Raw genomic sequence first — 20,000 nt, forward strand, 5'->3', positions numbered from 1 at the left:
TTTTAACTACACATTTTTAGTTATTTTTACCAATGTCATTTTTTGTGTACATTTATGATATTTTTAATCCCAATCAATGCACCTTCTGAAATCAATAAAAAAAATTTTTGTTATCATTCCAACGTTTCTTAAATTTTAAATTTTTGCTTGAATCACTGTTGCTAGATCCTCTATATACCACAAGAAATAACAAGAACTTTTATTTTTCACTGCCTTATGTCTATAAAAAATCATCATAATATTTTAAGAAAATTGTTTTTTTTTCTTAAAACAGTTACTTTCGATTTCATTTAGAAATAATTAATCAACGTAATTTAAGTTTTTGGTCGCAGTGGAAATACTTGAACTTAATTTGTATTTCGAATTTGGTAGAGTTTCTTTAAATTATTTTCCAGAAAACTGAAATGATCCACTATATGCAGAGACACACTATAGTTTCTACTCTCTTCTACCAGTCAGATTTATAAAAAAGTTTTATTGGAACTGTAGGCAACTTTGTTTAAAATAAAATAAGCCTTTAAAATTACAATTCTGATGAATTATAAAATTTTACTTTTTGTAAAAGGATTTAACTGTCACAATCTCAATATTGTCAAACAACAACGTATGAATATACAAGAAAAATCATGTCTTAAAAATAAAATCGTAAACGCAGTTTCGAGATGAATTTAACAATTTATTTTTATAAAATTAAAAAAATAATAGTATATAAAGCAACAATGAGCGTAATCCTTAAGTTCTTATTAACTTCGATAATTTTTATTCCAAAGGCCTAAACGTGTCGATTTCTGATAGATAGTAGTAGGGGGTAGAAGTCATTTATTTGTTCGACTTGTATTAAAAAGGGAGTCAATTTTTTCTAGTTTTGCTTCCTTAAGCTTTGTATTGGTGATAATTTTCGATTTTCCAAAAATAGAAATTTTATTAAATTAAATTAATTAAAAATTTTATTAAAAAGTGAAAAGAATGAAATGTGAAACGCATGACTGGATTTACCAAATCAGATGGTAATTTTTAACCATATGAGTCAGTGTGCTCAACTTAAAACACTGACTAGTATGGTAAAGTTATCATATAAGTCGATTAGCTATATCATAAATCCAGTAATATATGTCACATTTTTTCACTCTTTTATAGAATTTTCTATTATTTCGTTTTCACAATAGACATCTTTCAAGCTACAAAAACAATATAATACATTAATACAACTACACGGGCAGATATAATTCGGGGGAACGTCCCAATACGGTTCAGTCAGAAAACCGAATTCTGTCAGTGTTTTTCCTTAATGCGAAATGTTTATGCTGAATTATTGTTTTCTACTGTGCTAGAGAAAAAGTGGTCGCCTTTATCAAACAGGTCGAACAAATAAGAAGCTCTATTCCCTGTCAGCAGCTTCTTGACAGTACCATGTTTGTGTCTGCGGGATAAAAAATTATAAAATAATAAATAAATAATAAAATTAAATTATGAAATTATAGAATAATGCACTGTTTTGGAACATGCTGCAATTATAAAATTCCCAAAAAGCATATAAAATAAATTACATATTTACACTACTACTTATATGACAATATTTGTAATTAAAAAAAGTAACTTACAATTAATGGACTTTACTTTATATTCTGTACAACTTGAATCAACAATTCACAATAAATTAATTAATATAAAACTAACGAATAATATAATCGACAAGTTAAAATTGATGTTCAATTTTTTATCTTAACGCAGTATTGTTTTCGTAATTTTCACATTTGTAACATCAACAAATTATATACATATGACTCATTTTATTTTACGGTAAAATAAATTTTCATTCTTATACGGTTTCTTTTAACGGCGCAGAAAACATAAAAAGGATCAACTTAATTTAAAAACAAGTTTAACCGATTTCGGTTAAAAGTTGATCAATTCAATTAAAAATGACAATTAAAAATTAAGTTTTTTAGGACTAACTGTGGATTAAGTACTTAACTGAAATTGGTAAACCCATTCTAAATATCTAAATGGGCTTAAGCGCATGTAAGGGTTCGTGTACATGGATTTTCCCATTCACACCAGTAGCTCGGGTTGGATCCGAGTAAAGGACACCCCGTCGCAGTGTGTGGTTAAAAAAGGGTTAATCAAAATTACTTGCTTTTTAAATAAAAAATTTTAATTTTCTAATTTCAATATTCCACATTTTAAACTTGTATTTTTGATATCTCCATCTCCTGACGATTTCAACGATATAATTATGTGACGCTCTACGGTGAAAGTGATCTTAGGTGAAAATATTTTAATTTTAAGTTTTTAATACCAACCAATTTTCCTTTTCGCGATGTCAGCTGTAAGTCAGTTATGAAAACTATCTCCTCCTCTTCCCAAAGGACTACACTTGGCACATATGTATGTTGCTCTCCATTCGGGCAACATCGGCTTTTGGTTTTATATATTTATGTAGTAGTACGCGGAGAGAAATCTGTTACGATTATCTCACAAGACTTACGCGTGCGCTTTTCTCATAAGCTTCGTTTGCTAATATCGCAAAGGCTTGTGCTAATATTTTACAGCTTGTGCTAGTATTGCTCGAAAGCCATAAAAAATCGGTATGAATTTCTTGCAATATACGTAAGGTTGTGTCTGCTATATTCGAATGGACTGCTCATGTGTTATTAGTAACACATGAACAACAAATGAACTATTTTAGCACCAAACTGATTTATCCTTTATTGGATGTAACTTCGTTTACCTATTAAAGCATGAAATAATGCTTTTTTAGTTTAAAGTAAGTCGGTCAAGTTTCGGTTCGTTTGGGTTTGAGGCAATATATTGCAAAAAATAATTGAAATATTGGTAAAATTGCTATTAGGAATTAAAAATTAATGTTTTCTGAGACGATTTACGCAAAATTATTGAATAATTAAGCTCTTATTATTAAATAATTAACTTTTTTAAAGAGTAGTATATTTACCTGTCATAGTATACTCTATTTTGTGATTGAAAAAAAGGAAAATGACAGAAAATTAACTTTTTTTCTATTGAATTAATATTAATTATTTTTGTTATTTATACAATAAACTAGTACTAACTAATGAAATAAATATTATATAAAAATTTTTTGTTGTAACCTTAATATATGCATATTACCGACGTAATACACGTGTTGATCAGTAGATGGCCCTCAAAAACACTTTGTGAATTTTTTTTCTGTCACTTTGCGGTTTAAAAAAAATTCAAGGATACCCTTAATATTTTATAAAATAATTTTTTTGAGACTACAAAAATAATTTTGTTTAAATTAAAAAATGATTAGTTTTTAATAAAAAAAAATATTTCTTAAAAAATTCAACTAATAAAAATTTTTTATTATTATTATAGGGTAAAATATGGAAAAATAAAAAAAACTTTTAGACAAAAGTTATAGGTCTCATTAAAATACATAATTTGTATTTTTTGCACTTTTTAAAAATTTTTCATTTTTTACACAATAAACGTTAAAAACCATAATTTTTAGGACTTTTTTTTAATGGTTTTCACCATAAAAATCAAATTTTCGGGTATTGTCACTATGATTTTCGCAATCACTGCATCAAAATACATAAAAGTACGTAGTATAATAAACCAAAATAATTATTTAAAAATTCAAAATATTTTAAAAAATTCCGAAAACATTGTAAAAATTGTTTGCCTACAATTGGAAGCAATAAGGAATAAGTTTTTTTGATAAAATTGATCAGTACGTCAATTGAGAAAAATGAATTTTTATCTTTGGGGTTGTGCACATAATACGTCACGCAATCTTTACCCTTTTTTGATTTTGATTAATTATTAGTTCTAAAAAATAATGTCATCAAAGTGGCCAACAAACCTTAATATTTTGAAAAACTGAAAAACGACTTTTATTTAAAAATTTGTTTAACTTCAAAACTACAATGTTGAATGTGTAATTTCTTTTAAATTTTTTATTTTTTTATGCTACATTTTTGTTTTACTTTGACATAATTTTGTTTAAATAAAAAAATTATGAGTTAAAAAAATATTTCTTAAAAAATTAAACTAATAAAAGTATTTTACATAATTTTTTATAATTTTGACATAAAAATTTAAAAATTATGTAAAATATTTTTATTTTATAAAATGTTTAGGGAATCCTTGAATTTTTTTTAAACCGCAAAGTAACAGAAAAAAAAATTCACAAAGTGTTTTTGTGGGACATCTACTGATCAACGCGTGTATTATGTCGGTAATATGCATATATTAAGGTTACAACAAAAAATTTTTATATATTATTTATTTAATTATTTAGTACTAGTTTATTGTTTAAATCACAGAATAGAGTATACCATGGCAGGTAAACTTCTTCTTTAAAAAAATTAATTATTCAATAATAAGAGCTTAATTATCCAATAATATTGCATAAATCGACTCAGAAAACATTAATTATTACTTCCTAATAGCAATTTTACCAATATTTCAATTATTTTTTGGAATATATTGCCTCAAACCCACACGAACCGAAACTTGATCAAGCTCAGTCAAATACTCGGTTTACACAATCCGCCAGAGATGGACTTACTTTAAACTAAAAAAGCATTATTTCACTCTTTAATAGGTCAATGAAGTTACATACTATTAAAGGATAAAGCAGTTTGGTGCTAAAATGGTTCGTTTGTTTTTTGTTCGTTTTTTTTTTGTTTTTTTTTTGTAGGGTTGAATGTCGATGGAGCGTTTCAACCAATCAGACACGCTTCACTTTAAACGCATTTCCTGCAAAATTCATCTTTTGTAGCTAAGGTCCCTTTTACCGTAGAACGTCACATTATTATTTGCCCTAAATGAATAAAAGGGGCGGTTGAAGTTGCCCACAATTGAACTGCTAACAGGAAAACTACACACACTAAACTGCATACGAGTTATTTAAAAAAAAATTTTTTAAATTAAAATTATAAACTAAATACAATTAAAATGCGCACCGTTAAACTGCATACAGCAAAACTGTACAAGAAATAAATTAATATTTTTTGAATTAAAAAATTATTTACTACTAAACTGCACACGGTTAAACTGCATACAGCAAAAGATCCCACAAATTAAATAAAGATTAAATTTGGCTATATATAGAGTTGATTTGTGTGCAGTTTAACGGTATGCAATTTAATCATATATAATTTTTTAATAAAATTAATATTAATTTTTTGGATCTTTTATTGTATGCAGTTTAATCGGTAAGAATTTTTTAAATAAAATATTAATATTTTAATTCGTGTGCAGTTTTTTTGTACACAGTTTAACAGTATGCATTTTAAGCGTATACAGTTTTTAATTAAATTTTACAAATTTATCTACATTAATAAATTTGTAAGCATACATTCCCTCCTGAGAATCCCTGTACAAGGAAATGTACATGTTCTTGTTCATATTCTTGTATAGGTTCGTTTATGTCTTCGTTTAGTAAAAATTAAAAACTTTAAAGGCTGCGCAATAATTTTTAGCGTGCATAAGTGAAGAGTTTTAATAATTATAAATTATTAAACTCTTAAATTTTTTCCAAATTTACTTGTACAAGAACATAAACAGTTTCATGTGTAAGTAAGTTTTCATGTGTAGTAATGAACCTGCACAAAAATATGAACAAGAACATGTACATTTTCTTGTATACAAATATTAATTATATTTTCTTGTAGAAGATCTTTCCTCACAGCACATTTGAGGATATCCAAGGGACGTCCTAGAGATATACATCGGCTTGCGGTGGTTAGGATATCCTCACTGAAAAAATTAAAGGAACACTGCTGTCTTTGTAGAGAGAGTTGTTGTCGACAAGTGCCCCTAAAAAAAGGACAACAGCTACTCGCCAAAGAGCAGCAGCTCGCCCTTATTCGAGCTACAGTTAACCCTCGACAGAGAGCGTTGCTCTCTCTCATAAAGACAGCATCATTCTTAAATTTTTTCAGTGCTGAGGACATCCTACGGATAACCAAATCGCCAAAAGCTGTTGGATATCCTGAAATAAACGGTGCTGTGAGAGTTGTGCAAGATGTTGTAAGAGTTCTGATACAAGAACTTTTTCCAAATTCTGCTGCCGAAATTGAGCATTTTTTTTGTACATTTTGTCATCAGAATTGGTACAAGTCCACACAGCTTCGAAAATTCTCCGAAGATTCATTGAATGTTTATACTAGGCAAAAATATTTTTAAAAAAATAAATTTAATTATTGTTTAAATAATAGTTGTCACATATAAAAAAGGATAAATTAATATAATTATAAGTAGAATAAATAAAATAACTAAATATTTAATTATTATTATCATTTTAAACCTTTAACGAAACTATAATTTACATAATCAGCCAACTTTCGCGTTAAACATTTGTTGACATGCGGACATTTTAATATTTAAATAATCTTTTCTGAACCCGACGATTCAATACTCCCAAGTTAACCTTTAAACATTGAAATAATCGTCGGGGAATTTTTGGTGCTGTGTGGGAGTTCAGCTGCTGAACATGTACATTTTCTTACATAAGATCTTGTACAGGGATTTTTAGTAGGGTTTAGGGCAAATAATATATCGTTGAAATCGTTAGGTGATAAAGATATCAAAAATACAAGTTTCAAATGTGTAATATTGAATTTAGAAAATTTAAATTTTTTATTTAAAAAATATTGGTAATTTTGATTAACTCTTTTCCAACCACACACTGCGACGGGGTGTTATTCTTGCTCGGATCCAACCCGATCTATACTGCTGTGCAAGGAAGTGCAACTTTTATGTTCAGGTACACGAACTCTCACATGCATTTAATCCCACAAATTTAATAAATTTTTAAATTCTGTAGTTTCATTAATTAAAAATAACATTCTTTAGTTATTATTTGCCAGAAAACTTGCAAGTATTATGGCTGTAGAAATTTACGTACATTTCGGTTCCTACGTTAATAGTCTGAAATTTTACACTGACAGAAATTTGTTACAAACTAAAATTAGTTATAAAATTAAACTTAAAATTCTTCAGAATTTTTGATAAGAATAGAATAAAAATTAAGTATAGATCATATTATTAATTTATAATATTTAACACAATGAAAGAAAGTATACTGACTATTTGAATGTAGAAGAAAATAGTTTAGTGAATTTTGTAAACTTTAACATTTCGTTGATTCTAATTATTAAACTGAGAACAAAAAAATGAAAGGAAAAAACAGTATGTAAATACTAGTTCGTAATAAAATTCCTAATTTGCGGATACGTCTAGGCAACCCATAGGAATGTTCTATTTTTTGAGGCTAGAACCTTTCACTATTTGAAAAATTTGGTACATCTAGATATTAAAAGTTATATAAAAAATTTTAAAATCGTTTATTTTAAGCCTCAAAAAGAACAACTCTCAAAAAACCACAAATGCCTCAGCAAGAATCCATCAAACTTTCAAACATCGAAGCTGAATAACAAGTTTTAGTGAAAGTCTTCTTTCATTTGTCTACTTTTGAAAACAAATTAAGGTTATATTAAATGAAATATGAAATCTGCATACTAGACTTAAAGAATACATTGTATCCAACAATTCTTTGCTATTAATGAGCTCCTTTCCCTTGCTTTTATCTTACAGATGCAATTGCGGATGTAACAGGCATATTTTATTAAATTTTCTACTTCTTTTTATTTGACGCTTTTCTTTATCAAAAGTTATAATTTCTTTAATTAGCAACTTTCACAATTTCAGGTTTTTCAGAAAGATATGCTGTATGTACATAGTTCATGCTATTCATACTTGAATTTTTTCGATCAATGGCTTTCACCCGAACAAATAGAAAAGCTGCCACTAGAGATGCGACAACTACTACTAACAGAAGCATAACTAAGCCTCCTACGAAGCCTGCTAGTGACATACAAATAGATTCCGAATCTGTAGATGAGTTTTGTATCACAACTGTGGTGTCGTTAATGGGGTTTGATGCACCTAAGGCAAAATTTACATCACCCGGGGCGACGACTTGAATTGTTCGAGATGTATTTACATCTGTCATTTCTTGAGCAGCTCGTTTATTAACATGCGGTGTATCGTATGTTAACATGAGAAATTCGTCCTAAAAATAAAAAATATGACGTAGAATATTCGGTCTTTATATTTATGAGGTGTTTTTAATATTTAAGGATGTTTATCCACGGAAATTCAGACCTCTAGAAACAAATAATTCATTAACATTTGTATACCTAATTAAAATAATATTATTAATTGTACTTTCTGAAAGAAGAGATATCAATTTTCAAGAAACAAATTTAAAACCTGCAAAATTTATTTGTTTATGGGTAAGACCAGTTTTTCAGAGGACAAAAATACTTTGAAAACCACTCCGATATCAAAAATAAAAAAAGTCGAATTTTTCAAGTTTATATGTGATTTATTAACATTTAAGAGTTTAAAGAGTTAAACATTGACGGCGTGAGCTAAAAATGAATTACGCATATGAATTTGTAGTGTTAAAATGTACTTAAATATGTATACAAAGTGACATCAATGTGCCTGCAAATTAAAAAAGAAATTTTTTTTTCTTGAAAGTTAAAAGTTTCGTGGATTTGCCCATATAGTATTATTTATTTTTCTTACCCAAAAATAAATAGGGGACACTTCAGCAGTGGGATTACGAATAGCGCTAGTCGCTATTTAGCGCTTTTCGTTATTTAGAATTAAAAACTAACATATTTTTAATAAAATTTGTGCCAAATCATGGCCAAAATAAGATAGGTTTCCTTAAAATATTCAATATAATTCTATATAGACGGACAAAATTATTTTATTTGGCTAGACGGTCGTATAGACGTAGCGAAAATTTTTTACACTGAAAATTATATAAACAAATAAATTTTGCAGGTTTAAAATCTTTTAGAAAATACAACTAATATCATTTTAATTATTTAAATGTATATATTTTTCTATAGGTCTGCATTTCCTTGGATAAACGTCCTTAAAAAATAATAAGTTAATTTGAAACTGGTTCTATACTTACTGAAATATAATTCTCTTTTACATCTCTTCGCTTCCTTGCACCTCTTAATTCTATCGGAAGTCCTTCAACCGATCTAGGTCGTCCTCCAAGAGTTACTAAATTACCTTCTTGCTCCTCAGAACCAACTGTTCCTTTTCTTTTTACGGTATGGTAAACTCCTGTTGGGTGTCCTGGTAATGGAGGTGGTGGCAAATGAATAATATCTTGAGTACTGCGGGGAGAACTACTTGCAGTTACATCTCCTGGCGTAGAAATGGTTGACGAAGAAGAAGTTTGCGCTTGAGGGACTGGCACTATGTCAGGACTAGGTTCGCTAAAAATGGAAGTAACTCTATTAGTGTTTGATTGTCAAAGATTTTGAATTAAATTAAAGAGAAAATGAATATTCAATTATGAACAAAGATATATATCTCTGAGATATCACAGATATTCCAGGGATATCCCTAGGATATCCAAATTTCCATCCTGTGGGTAACCCGTGCTGTATATCCCAGGAATATATTATACGGGATATCCCGCAGTATCTGAGACGGGATATCTTACATTGGATATTTCGTATAAACTATCCAAAATAAACTGAGTTTTAAAAAAAATTGTAAATTGAAATAACAAAATTAAGGAATGCACAATTATAATCATAATACTTTTTATTAAATTCTCTTTCTATCAAATATATAAATATTGCTTTCAACAAATTATTTACATTAAGTATTTTTGGTAAGACGTTCCTGACTGTATATGTACATCTTGTCAGCTGTGTGGAACGATCAGAAGGAGTTTCCTGCACATGCGCAAATATATATATCTCACACGGGAAATCTCAGGGATATCCCTTGGGATTTCGCACAGAACGGAAATTTGGATATCCTAGAGATATCCTGGGGATATAGGGGAGACCAGGGCTACTTGGCGCACTTTTTACTCTTTGTTGTGTAACTCATTCATTTTTGCTTTTTTAAAAAAGTTATTTTTTAGAAAACTTGTAACATTACAGCTTTAATTAAAAAAAAAAGAAAGTTGCAATATATAATATAATACTTTTCTTTTTATACCACTTTATTTGAAGCTGTGCAAAGCGCGCCAAGCAACCCCGGCCCGGGATTGCGTGGCACAGGAGTAAAATTAATTAAATTATGTGATTTAAAGTTTAAACAATATAAGACTTAACAAAATAATTCTTGTACTGTAATTTTACAATAAAATTATTTTAAAAATTAGAAAATTTCATTTAAATTAAAAGCATTTCTATGAAATCGTAAAATTATCAAAAATATATATATTTTTTTTTGATAATTATGCTGTCAATATTTAAAAAAAAAATTTGGTTAAATTTTTTAAAAGGAATTGTTATTGGTGCTCATTAATGTGTAAATTTCATATAATCAACTTTATTTAATTCATTTTTTTAATATTTAACGAAATTTTCAGATAACCACGCCACCTAACCCCGAAAGTACTTTTGAAATATTTATTAATTTTTTATTAAAACTGTTAATATAAATCAAAAATTTTTTTTTGTTTCTTAATAACAAATGTATACACGGAGAGAATCTGAAATCAATGAGTTTTTTTCTTATAGCACTGGCTACTGTGTAAACCAAAAAATTAAATTTCAAAACTCTGAATGTTCTCCACACAGCACTGAATGCTCTGCGGAAAATAATCACAACTTTTTTTGATAGTAAACAGAGTTTCGTTTCATATTAGTTGACAACAGATTATTCAGAACTACAAATGTAGCAATAAATTCTTCGCTCGAAGTCGTGACTGCTTTCCTCACAGCTCTGAGTACTGTGTAGAATTATTTTTTAGAATTTAGAAAACAAAGGAACGTTTAACGTCAATTAAAAAGAAGATAGCCATGGTTATTTTTTCTTTTCAAATATTGATTTTAATTGACATGTTTATAAACAGTTAATGAATAACATAAATAAACAAATGAAGACTTCAAAAAGTCTTTTTAAAAACCATCGCTTTTTTTAATTTTTCAGTTATATAGCAAATAAAGTTATTATACAATAATGAAATAATAAATAATTATTTTTAAAATGAATTATTATAGGTAAATTTTAAATATTTATTTGTATTTGTACATCTAAAATTGATTAAAATTGTCTTAAACGCTTGTTTAAAATTGTTATTTATTTTTTATTAAAGGTTAAATGTTCTTTTATTTTTTTAATCCTAAAAAATAATTCTACACAGTACTCAGAGCTGTGAGGAAAGCAGTCACGACTTCGAGCGAAGAATTTATTGCTATATTCCTAGCTTTGAAAACTCTGTTGTCCATTAATATAAACAGAAATTCTAATAACTGTCAAAAAAATAGTGATTATTTTCTGCAGAGCATTGAGTGCTGTGCAGAAAACATTCAGAGTTTTGGAATTTAATTTTTTGGTTTCCACAGTAGCCAGTGATGTGAGAAAAAATACTCAGTGCTTTCAGATTTTCTCCGTGAAGAGCTCAAAACTTAATATTTGAGCTCTTCTAAAATTCATTTTTTAATGAGATATCACAAAAAAATGAAGAGGTTAAAAAATTACTTTGGAGTGTCAAAATCAGTTATTTTAATCTATATACTCCACAATAATTAATGAATATTATGTAATGAAATTTTGTACAAACTTACAATTCATCAAGTACTTTAACGTTTATTTAAATAAAGGTTCGTTTTTACTTAATAATAAACTTGTGTTTTACTTACAACTCCCACATTTAAATACGAAAAGTCAATAGGTTATGGTACGCAGTACCCGTCCACCACGAAAAACCGCGCTTTGACTTGTGGGAGCCGCGAAAGTGCTGGGTAAAAAGGTGAAGCCTTTTTTTCTCAAAATGGCGATATAAGTGCGTTCGAAGTGAACGACGGAAAAATTAAGTTATAGTGACAAACTGGATACGAGTGCTCCTTGCTGGGTGGTTGTGACTAGAATTCCATAAAATTGCGTACTAAACAAAAACTGATTATTTCATCATTTTCGCCAGTAAAGAACAATGACGACGTTAGACACAACGAGTGTGCTCTCCAAACTCGTAGAAAGATGCAGCAACGCTCTGATGATTAAAATAACAGGGAATCTGTTAATTAAAGCGAAAATTAACGACGATTCTTTTAGAATTGAGTTTTCCACAGGAGAGTCAGCGGTACTAAGTAAGTAATTTTATGACATTTATAAATTCTATTTTAAACGAGCGTTAAACGATATTTTCGTACGATTTTCTTAACGAATGATAAACGATATTTTAAAACAATTCTCTGCAGAGTTAATTATGTTAAAATCTAGCTAGTAAATTTTAAATTTAATTACAATTAGCGTCGAAAATTATATATAGATAAATGATTTAAGAAATGATTTTACATAAAACGAGGAACTTATGAAATATTAAATATTCTCTGCTTAATAAGACACACAAATCCATCGTTTGGGTTGTTCAGATCCGAAATATTGTGTGCATACTTAGACGACTGTAACAACTAGATTCTCTTTCGCAGCGCTTAATAGTAATAAGTGCAGGAGAGTTAATCAATTCTGAATCATTTTGATTTGTGTTCAATCAAATGATTTAAGAGCAAGTTTCTGTTTTATTCTAAATAAAAACGATTTAGACGAGTGTATTTTCTAAAAATCTTTAAAGGCAGAGATTTTAAGTTTAGAACAGAAACACCAACCAGACGACGGCGACGCTGAAAATCATTTCGAAATTACTAATTCAGTTAATAACGAGAGTTACGAGGGTAACGATGTTTACAAGCACACTGACAACGCCGAAAATCATTTGTTACAAGGACAGAACGACGAATCAAAGGAATTTCCGAAAGCATTAGAGCTCTGTACAGTGCGATAATGGGTCAAATCCCGGAAGTACAATCTGTCGAATTTATAACGAAAAATCAGACCGGAAAGGGTTTGACTTACGATTTGCTAAAGTCTTTCATTATGCAAGCTGAGGCAAATCGTTTACAAACATCGAACGCAAACCATCCGGGTTCTAAAGCGATTACAGTGGCATCTGCTTCCTTCACGAATTCAAATCTAAAATGGTCAAAGGAAAGATGTTTTGAATGCGGTGATTCCGGCCATATGAAAAATGAGTGTCCTCGTAAGGGTCTTGGCTTGAAAAAATGTTACGAGTGTGGACAGTTTTCAAATCACGTGGCTGCGGATTGCCCTCAACGATTGACAAAAAATGGCGGGAATTTTAATAAAAATATTGGTCGAGAAAAGCGCTACAAAAACAATAATAATAATAGGTATAATAAAAGTTACCGTTCAAATAATAAGCGATCTTTTAAATCGAAAGACAATAATAAAAGAAACAGCTTTAATTCGAAACCAACTCGCGACGATAACTCACGACAATCAAAGAAAACCGATCCGAAGCAAGGTCATTCACGAACAGGAACGAGCGAAGGTCCTAAAAATCAAGCAAATACTAAAGGTATGTATGAAAATTCTTTTTCACGCAGTATAGATTTAAAATCTAATTTTAAAAATCGAAAACAGTCGTTGTTGTCAACTTATTTCCGACAACACTCGAAAAATAAAAATGTGAATAATAACGAGAGTAATAAAAACTATGTGTCTTTCATTATCGATTCAGGAGCCACTGAACATTTAACGAATTGGTTGCTGAGGGTAGAGGTACAGTAAATGTTATTTGAAACTCAGACAACAAAAAGTCGCTAGTGTTAGACAACACTGTTTATACAGATTCACTTTCCGAGAATTTACTTTCTATAAGAAAATTTGCGGAAGCGGGTTTCTCAACCTATATGGATAAAGAACGAGTTGATGTTTATGATCCAAAAACAAAAGAAGTTTATGCTTCTGGTGTGTACGATAAACCATATTGGGTCATTGAATTTCAAATTGATAAGAAAGGCCAAGAAAAACAAGCAAATCCGTCTGACGTGTTTGTTTTTGATACGAGCGTAGTTGAACAAAACGAAATTATGACTGACGAGAGTTGTTCAATTGTATTAAATGATCCGAAAATTAATAACGATGGCGAAAATAGTTTACTTGAAAATAATATCGTTATTAATACGAGTAATGAAAGTGACAACAATTTAGAGACTGTTGAATTAATTGCTAATGATCTTGTTGATAACGAGTGCAAAACGAGCGTAAAAGAGTGTCAAACGAGCGTAAAAGAGAGTAACACGAGTGATGAGAATGTTTTTTCAGATTTTGATACTAACCTAACAAATAGAAAAATAACAAATTTGGATAAACTACCATCTGTTGATTTGTTAGAAGATGATTTTATCTTGAATAAATCATTTGCGGAATCTGTAAGGACAAGCAAAGCTATGCTTTGGAATGTAAGAATGGGTCATGCATCAGTCGATTATTTGCGAAAACTTCAAATCTTATGGAAGGATAATAAAGATTTGCAAAGTGTAATTTTTGACGAGAGTATACGAGAATGTGAAATTTGTGCACTTACGAAATTATCTAAGTTACCTTTCAGAAGCTAGAGAAGTAGAGCGGAACGACCGTTGCAAATAATACACTCAGATGTTAAGGGAAAAATTTCACCCTCCACCCACCCTTTTGGTTATCAGTACATCTCTGTGTTTGTTGACGACTTTTCACGAATGGCTCTAGCGTACCCAATGAAAACGAAAGATGCTACTGGTCTTTGTTTAGAAAGATTTATTAAAACCACACGAAATCTATTGAGAACAAATGAAAAAAATCTGTTACCTCCGATCGGATCAGGGCACCGAGTATATGGGAGGATAAACTCAAGAAGTATTAACTCGTGAAGGGATTGAAGTTCAACCCGCCTGCCCTGATACTCCTCAACATAATGGAACTTCTGAAAGGTTTAATCAAACACTTCAGAAAAAGATAAGGTCCATTATGTTCGATTCAAAGCTTCCCCAAACGATGTGGGACCTAGCTTTAGGAGCAGCTGTGTATGTTTATAACCGGACTCCTCACCGTTCGAACGATTGTAAGGCACCTCTTGAGATTTTTGTACCTAATGTGCATTACGACATAAATCAAATTAAACGCTTTGGATGTTTGGCATATTGGGCCATCCAAAGGAAACGTGATTCGAAATTTTCTGCAAGAGCTGTCAGAGGAGTTCTGGTGGGATACACTGCTTATGGTTACATCTTTCTAAATCCTGAGTCGGGCAAGTTTTTCGAATCGAGAAATGTCAGGTTCAACGAAAAGATGGTCTATGGTGATAAATATGCGAAAGATTCTATTCGAAACTGGCTTGATATGGAAACTTTGCCATCCAAAAACGAGTGGTTCTTAAAATTCGAAGAGGAAGATGTAACAAAGCTAGTAAACGAGTGTCAGTTTTCAGGTTCGGAGGGAGAATTGAAAAGAAAACGTGGTAGACCACGTAAACGACCGTTAGTAACGGAGGGAGAAAATTTAATCGAAACAAATAAACGAGAAAAGGCAGCACCAACGACAGTTAGAGAACCTTATGACACTCGCAGCCGAAAGATCGTTGATACAAGTTTTTCAAATTTTGTGAACGTTTCTTCTGTGTTAGATAAATACGAATTTCCTTCAGAAAATGAAGAGTTTTTGAACACAGGAAACAATGTTGATGACGAAGTTTTGCATTGCCTTCATGCAAAAATAAACAACGATCCTTTGACTTTGGAACAAGCCTCAGAATCAGAACATAAAGACGAGTGGTTTCATGCGATAGACGATGATTTGAATTCTTTGGAAAAGAATAAAGTGTGGACTCTAGTAGATCGCCCAAAAATGGCAAAAAGCCTAATATCATTGATTCGAAATGGGTGTTCAAACAAAAGGAGGATGGCGGTGTCACTAGGTTCAAAGCAAGATTAGTCATACGAGGGTTTAAAGATACGAATCTGTACGATTTGAAGGAAACGTATGCTCCGGTTTCCAGACTAACTCTTGTTCGGTCAGTTTTGTCAATGATTAACTTTTACGACTTAGAAGTTTGCCAACTCGACGTTAAGACTGCTTTTCTTAACGGAATAATCGAAGACGAAGTTTACATGGAAATTCCTGAGGGAATGGAAGTATCAGGAGAGATATGACAAACGAAAGTGTGTAAGATTCTAAAAGCTCTCTATGGTTTGAGAATTAGTCCTAAACGATGGAATAAGAAATTTACTGAGGTTGTGAATTTTATGGGACTGACAAACGATCAATATGATCCATGTCTGTTCACATACAATTCTGGTGAAACAAAAGTTATTTTGACGATATATGTTGATGACATATTATTGACAAGTAGCGACAGGAAATTACTCTATGAAGTGAAGATAAAATTAATAAAAGCTTTCGAAATGACCGATCTGGGAGAACCAAAATGTTTCTTAGGTATGAACATACGACAGTGAAGATGTTGACAAAAGTACTTTGAACATACCATACAGAGAAGCTGTTGGTAGTCTTCTGTACTTAGCAGGTGCCACCAGACCAGACATTGCTTTCGCTGTGAACGTACTCAGTAGACATCAAATCAACCCCACAGAAAACGAGTGGAACATGGTTAAACGAGTGTTTAAATATTTAAAGGGAACAAAAACATTGGGTTTGAATTATCTCGGAAGACAAAATGGTTTGTTAGCCTATTCTGATGCCAGTTTTGCCGACTGCAAATCATCTGTTTCCACCTGTGGTTACGTTATAAAACTTTATGGAGACACGATTTCCTGGAGAGTAACTAAGCAAAAATACGTTGCTTTTTCTACTTGCCAGGCTGAGTATGTGACCATGAGTCAGAATTGTCAGGAACTTATTGCTATCAATAAGTCTCTGACGCGACTGAATAACGAGAGTTTTCTTCCAGCTGTTTTACGATGTGACAATAAAGCGGCGGCAACCTATGCGCAAACGAGTGGAGGCAACAAATTAAGACACATGACAGAAGTTCATATGGATTATGTTCAAGACTGTGTTAAGTACAATCGAGTTACTACTGAGTGGGTTCCTTAGAAAAAGCAAATAGCAGATATAATGACTAAACCTTTGAGTTACGAATCTCACACTGCCTTGCGAGATAAGATTTTGAATAACGATGGTTTTTGATTTCTTGCTTCAAATAACGACTGCTATAAGATCAATTAAAACGACTTTACAATATGATTTCCATAAATTAATGTATATTTTTCTTTGATTCTAGGAAATCAATACCTGTAATTCTTTGGAATTATACGAGTTGGACTTCAAATCTTAATTACTTTACATATCATTTGTAATGGAGTCAATCTCGGGAGGGAGTATTGAGTTTTAGTTTGAATTTAGCGCCTTTACTCAATTGACTCCAGTTTATACGTCGTTTCCGGCCGCCGACTTCGAGATCGTCTTTCGACGAACGAGCGTATTAACGTTTATTTAAATAAAGGTCCGTTTATACTTAATAATAAACTTGTGTTTTACTTACAACTCCCACATTTAAATAAGAAAAGTCAATAATTTAAAAAATATATTTTTTATAACAAATGAATAATTATTTTTTGATGTTCGAGTGTAGGGCGGATTATATAATAAGAACGGCCCTGAAGAAACTAAGCCGTGAGGTGTCATGGCTACTGCTGCAGTATAAGGAAAAATAGTTGTTCACTATTTTCCTTATAACTTCTTTATTTTTTATAGAATTAATTCTAACTTTTGAAAAAACTTCTTTAATATGTAAGGAAAAACTTTGTCGCGAGAAGTTTTTCCAGAATGAAAATTCCCTCGATAACTTTTTCAGTAGAAGGTTGAAAAGCACATATTTCCAAATTAAAACTTTATTATTATTTAGTATTAAATAATAACAATTTTTTTGATTTTTTTTATGATTGTCGTCTTTAGTAGTATAAACTGAATAAAATACACCAAATTTCAAAAAAATCCATTAATATTTGGCAAAATTACGACGAGTTATGTTTCAAAAGTCCATTAAATTATCGTAAAAAAATTTTCTACTTTTTTACCTCTATTAATTTTAATATTCGTCTTATAAAAAAATCTCAAAGGAAAAAAAGGTGCGGATTTTCATTTTCTACAGGATAGCGTTTTTAAAAAATTTGAATTTTATTTCTTTCCATTCTTGTACCACCTGACTAGTCGCAAGGCGGCTGCCTCAAGCGTAAGTCTCCTTATAGAATCGGGATCCTCAATCTATTCGTTTTTAAATATTCTCCAAGTAGTTTATGATAATTTTAAAGTTACATTAAGATTTTAAAATAAATAATGTAAAAGTCAGGTTTTTAAAATTCTTTCATTTTTAAAATGTAAATAAAAATTTATTTTAAAACAACAGTAGGATAATCACTAATAGATAAAAAGATACGTTTTGAAAAACTCTACAAAACTAGAGACAAATATCTATAGGTAGTAGCTTAACCCTTTGCCTACGCTGAGTTATCCTCACTCCAACGCTAAAGAATATATTTCCCACAGTCCCCACCAAGCAGTTATATTATTATATTATATTATTTTAATGGCAGTCTCAACCCTGTAAAATGCAGAGAGAAGTTCAATATAACGTTCTAACCATAAACTATTTACGCACATTGCTGAATAGTGTGGCGCGAGGCAGAGTGGCTTCTCGTTGACTTGCATCGCGATTTTCAACATTTGATTTCTCGGAAACAAAAAAACGGTTTTTTGAAAATTAAGTATTTTGTGGAAAAAAATCTCAGCTTTCCAATAAAAATAAAATTAAGAAAAAACGTGCCCAAGGATGAAAAAAATCGAAATTTATTTTTAATTTTCAAAAATTTTGGTCAAAAAATTTTTTTTTCAAAATAGACTACGCCAATTGAAAGGTTATGAAAAAATCTAAAGGAATCATGTCCAGAAATTATTTTTTATTTTTTCGTTTAAGTATAATAAATAAACAAAGTATAGCATGTCAGCGAAAAACTCAAAACTTTTACCCCCTCCCCTACTGCTAATTTTTTATAAAATTCAAAAATACTTGGCTGATAAATTACCAACATATAGGACAACTCAAAAAAAATTGGGAACAGATTGGATAAAAAATTTTTTATGTCTGGACTTTTGATGTGAAATCCATCATATAGACATGTAGTAAGTAGTAAAAATAATAGTTAAGAAATCTGTATTCTTAATCTTTTCAAAATTGATAATCTAAAATTATAATTATTTCTAATATTATATTGAAGCATTGACTCATATATATCATTACATGTGTCTCTATCTATATATACGCAGATGTATATATATATATATATATCTACCTATATTACAAAAAGATATTGCCGCCAACGCCGCCGCTGTTCCAAGACTCTGAATATAGCCGCAAGTCAAGAGAAGGGGGGTAGAAGAGAAGGGGGAGGGGGGGGACTTGCGGCTATATTCAGTCTTGAAACGATCTTAACTTAACGATGGTAGACAATTCCTAGCAATCAAACCAATGCCATTTGACACTACTACAGATAATACTCTGTAGCAGCGAGTGGACTTATGACTCGTGTAAGCGTTTAGCCAGGCGCAAGCACAGTATTCTAGTGTCGCACTATTGTGAGATGCTTGTAGACAATGTAATAGCGATACTTGCGCTATGTGATACAGGATGCAGGTGTTCATCTAAAGCTCTGAGAATTGTTACAGTTCTATGAAAATGTAAGACTCAAGCTTGGAGATGGGGTGATCTTTGAACTTATTTACTCCCACTGAGGATGATTTTCTAGTATAAAAACCCGTGAAAATGCATTGTCAGTTGTCATTTGCTCCGGAATCATTTCGTAGTTCGTTTCATAACATGAAATTACCATCGTGAGTTTGACCCTTCGGTTACTTTAAAATTATTACGACTGTAACTCTTGCATCTCGAACAGTATATGTTTACTCGTTGTTCGGTATTAGAGCAAGTAATCATCATCGCTAGATTTGTAAGTTTGTCATTTATTAAATTTTATTGTTAATCGTCGTATTAGTGTATTCTCAATTTAACGATTTTGCAAACGTGACGTGTGTGCATTTCGGAGTTTACGAACTAAAAACTGTGAGGAAGTCCCAACCGTTCCTTTTCAGGAGTT

At 30.7% G+C, this 20,000-nt stretch overlaps 1 protein-coding gene across 1 annotated transcript in view; it reads right to left on the minus strand.

Annotated features, from left to right (window-relative positions):
• Nucleotides 1-523: 523 nt before the first annotated feature.
• LOC127286988 (cuticlin-4) overlaps nt 524-20,000 on the minus strand; it is a 105,381-nt gene continuing 85,904 nt past the window's right edge. The window contains exons 5-6 of the mRNA XM_051313666.1: nt 8,990-9,302; nt 524-8,068 (exon numbers count right to left, since the gene is read on the minus strand). Of these exons, the coding sequence (XP_051169623.1) occupies nt 7,679-8,068; nt 8,990-9,302 (703 nt within the window). The 3' untranslated portion in view covers nt 524-7,678. The remainder of the gene's footprint in view (nt 8,069-8,989; nt 9,303-20,000) is intronic.

Source organism: Leptopilina boulardi, unplaced genomic scaffold (genome assembly GCF_019393585.1).
Source record: "Leptopilina boulardi isolate dan_hultmark-lab unplaced genomic scaffold, ZJU_Lbou_2.1 LbouV2_122, whole genome shotgun sequence".
NCBI lineage: Eukaryota > Metazoa > Arthropoda > Insecta > Hymenoptera > Figitidae > Leptopilina > Leptopilina boulardi.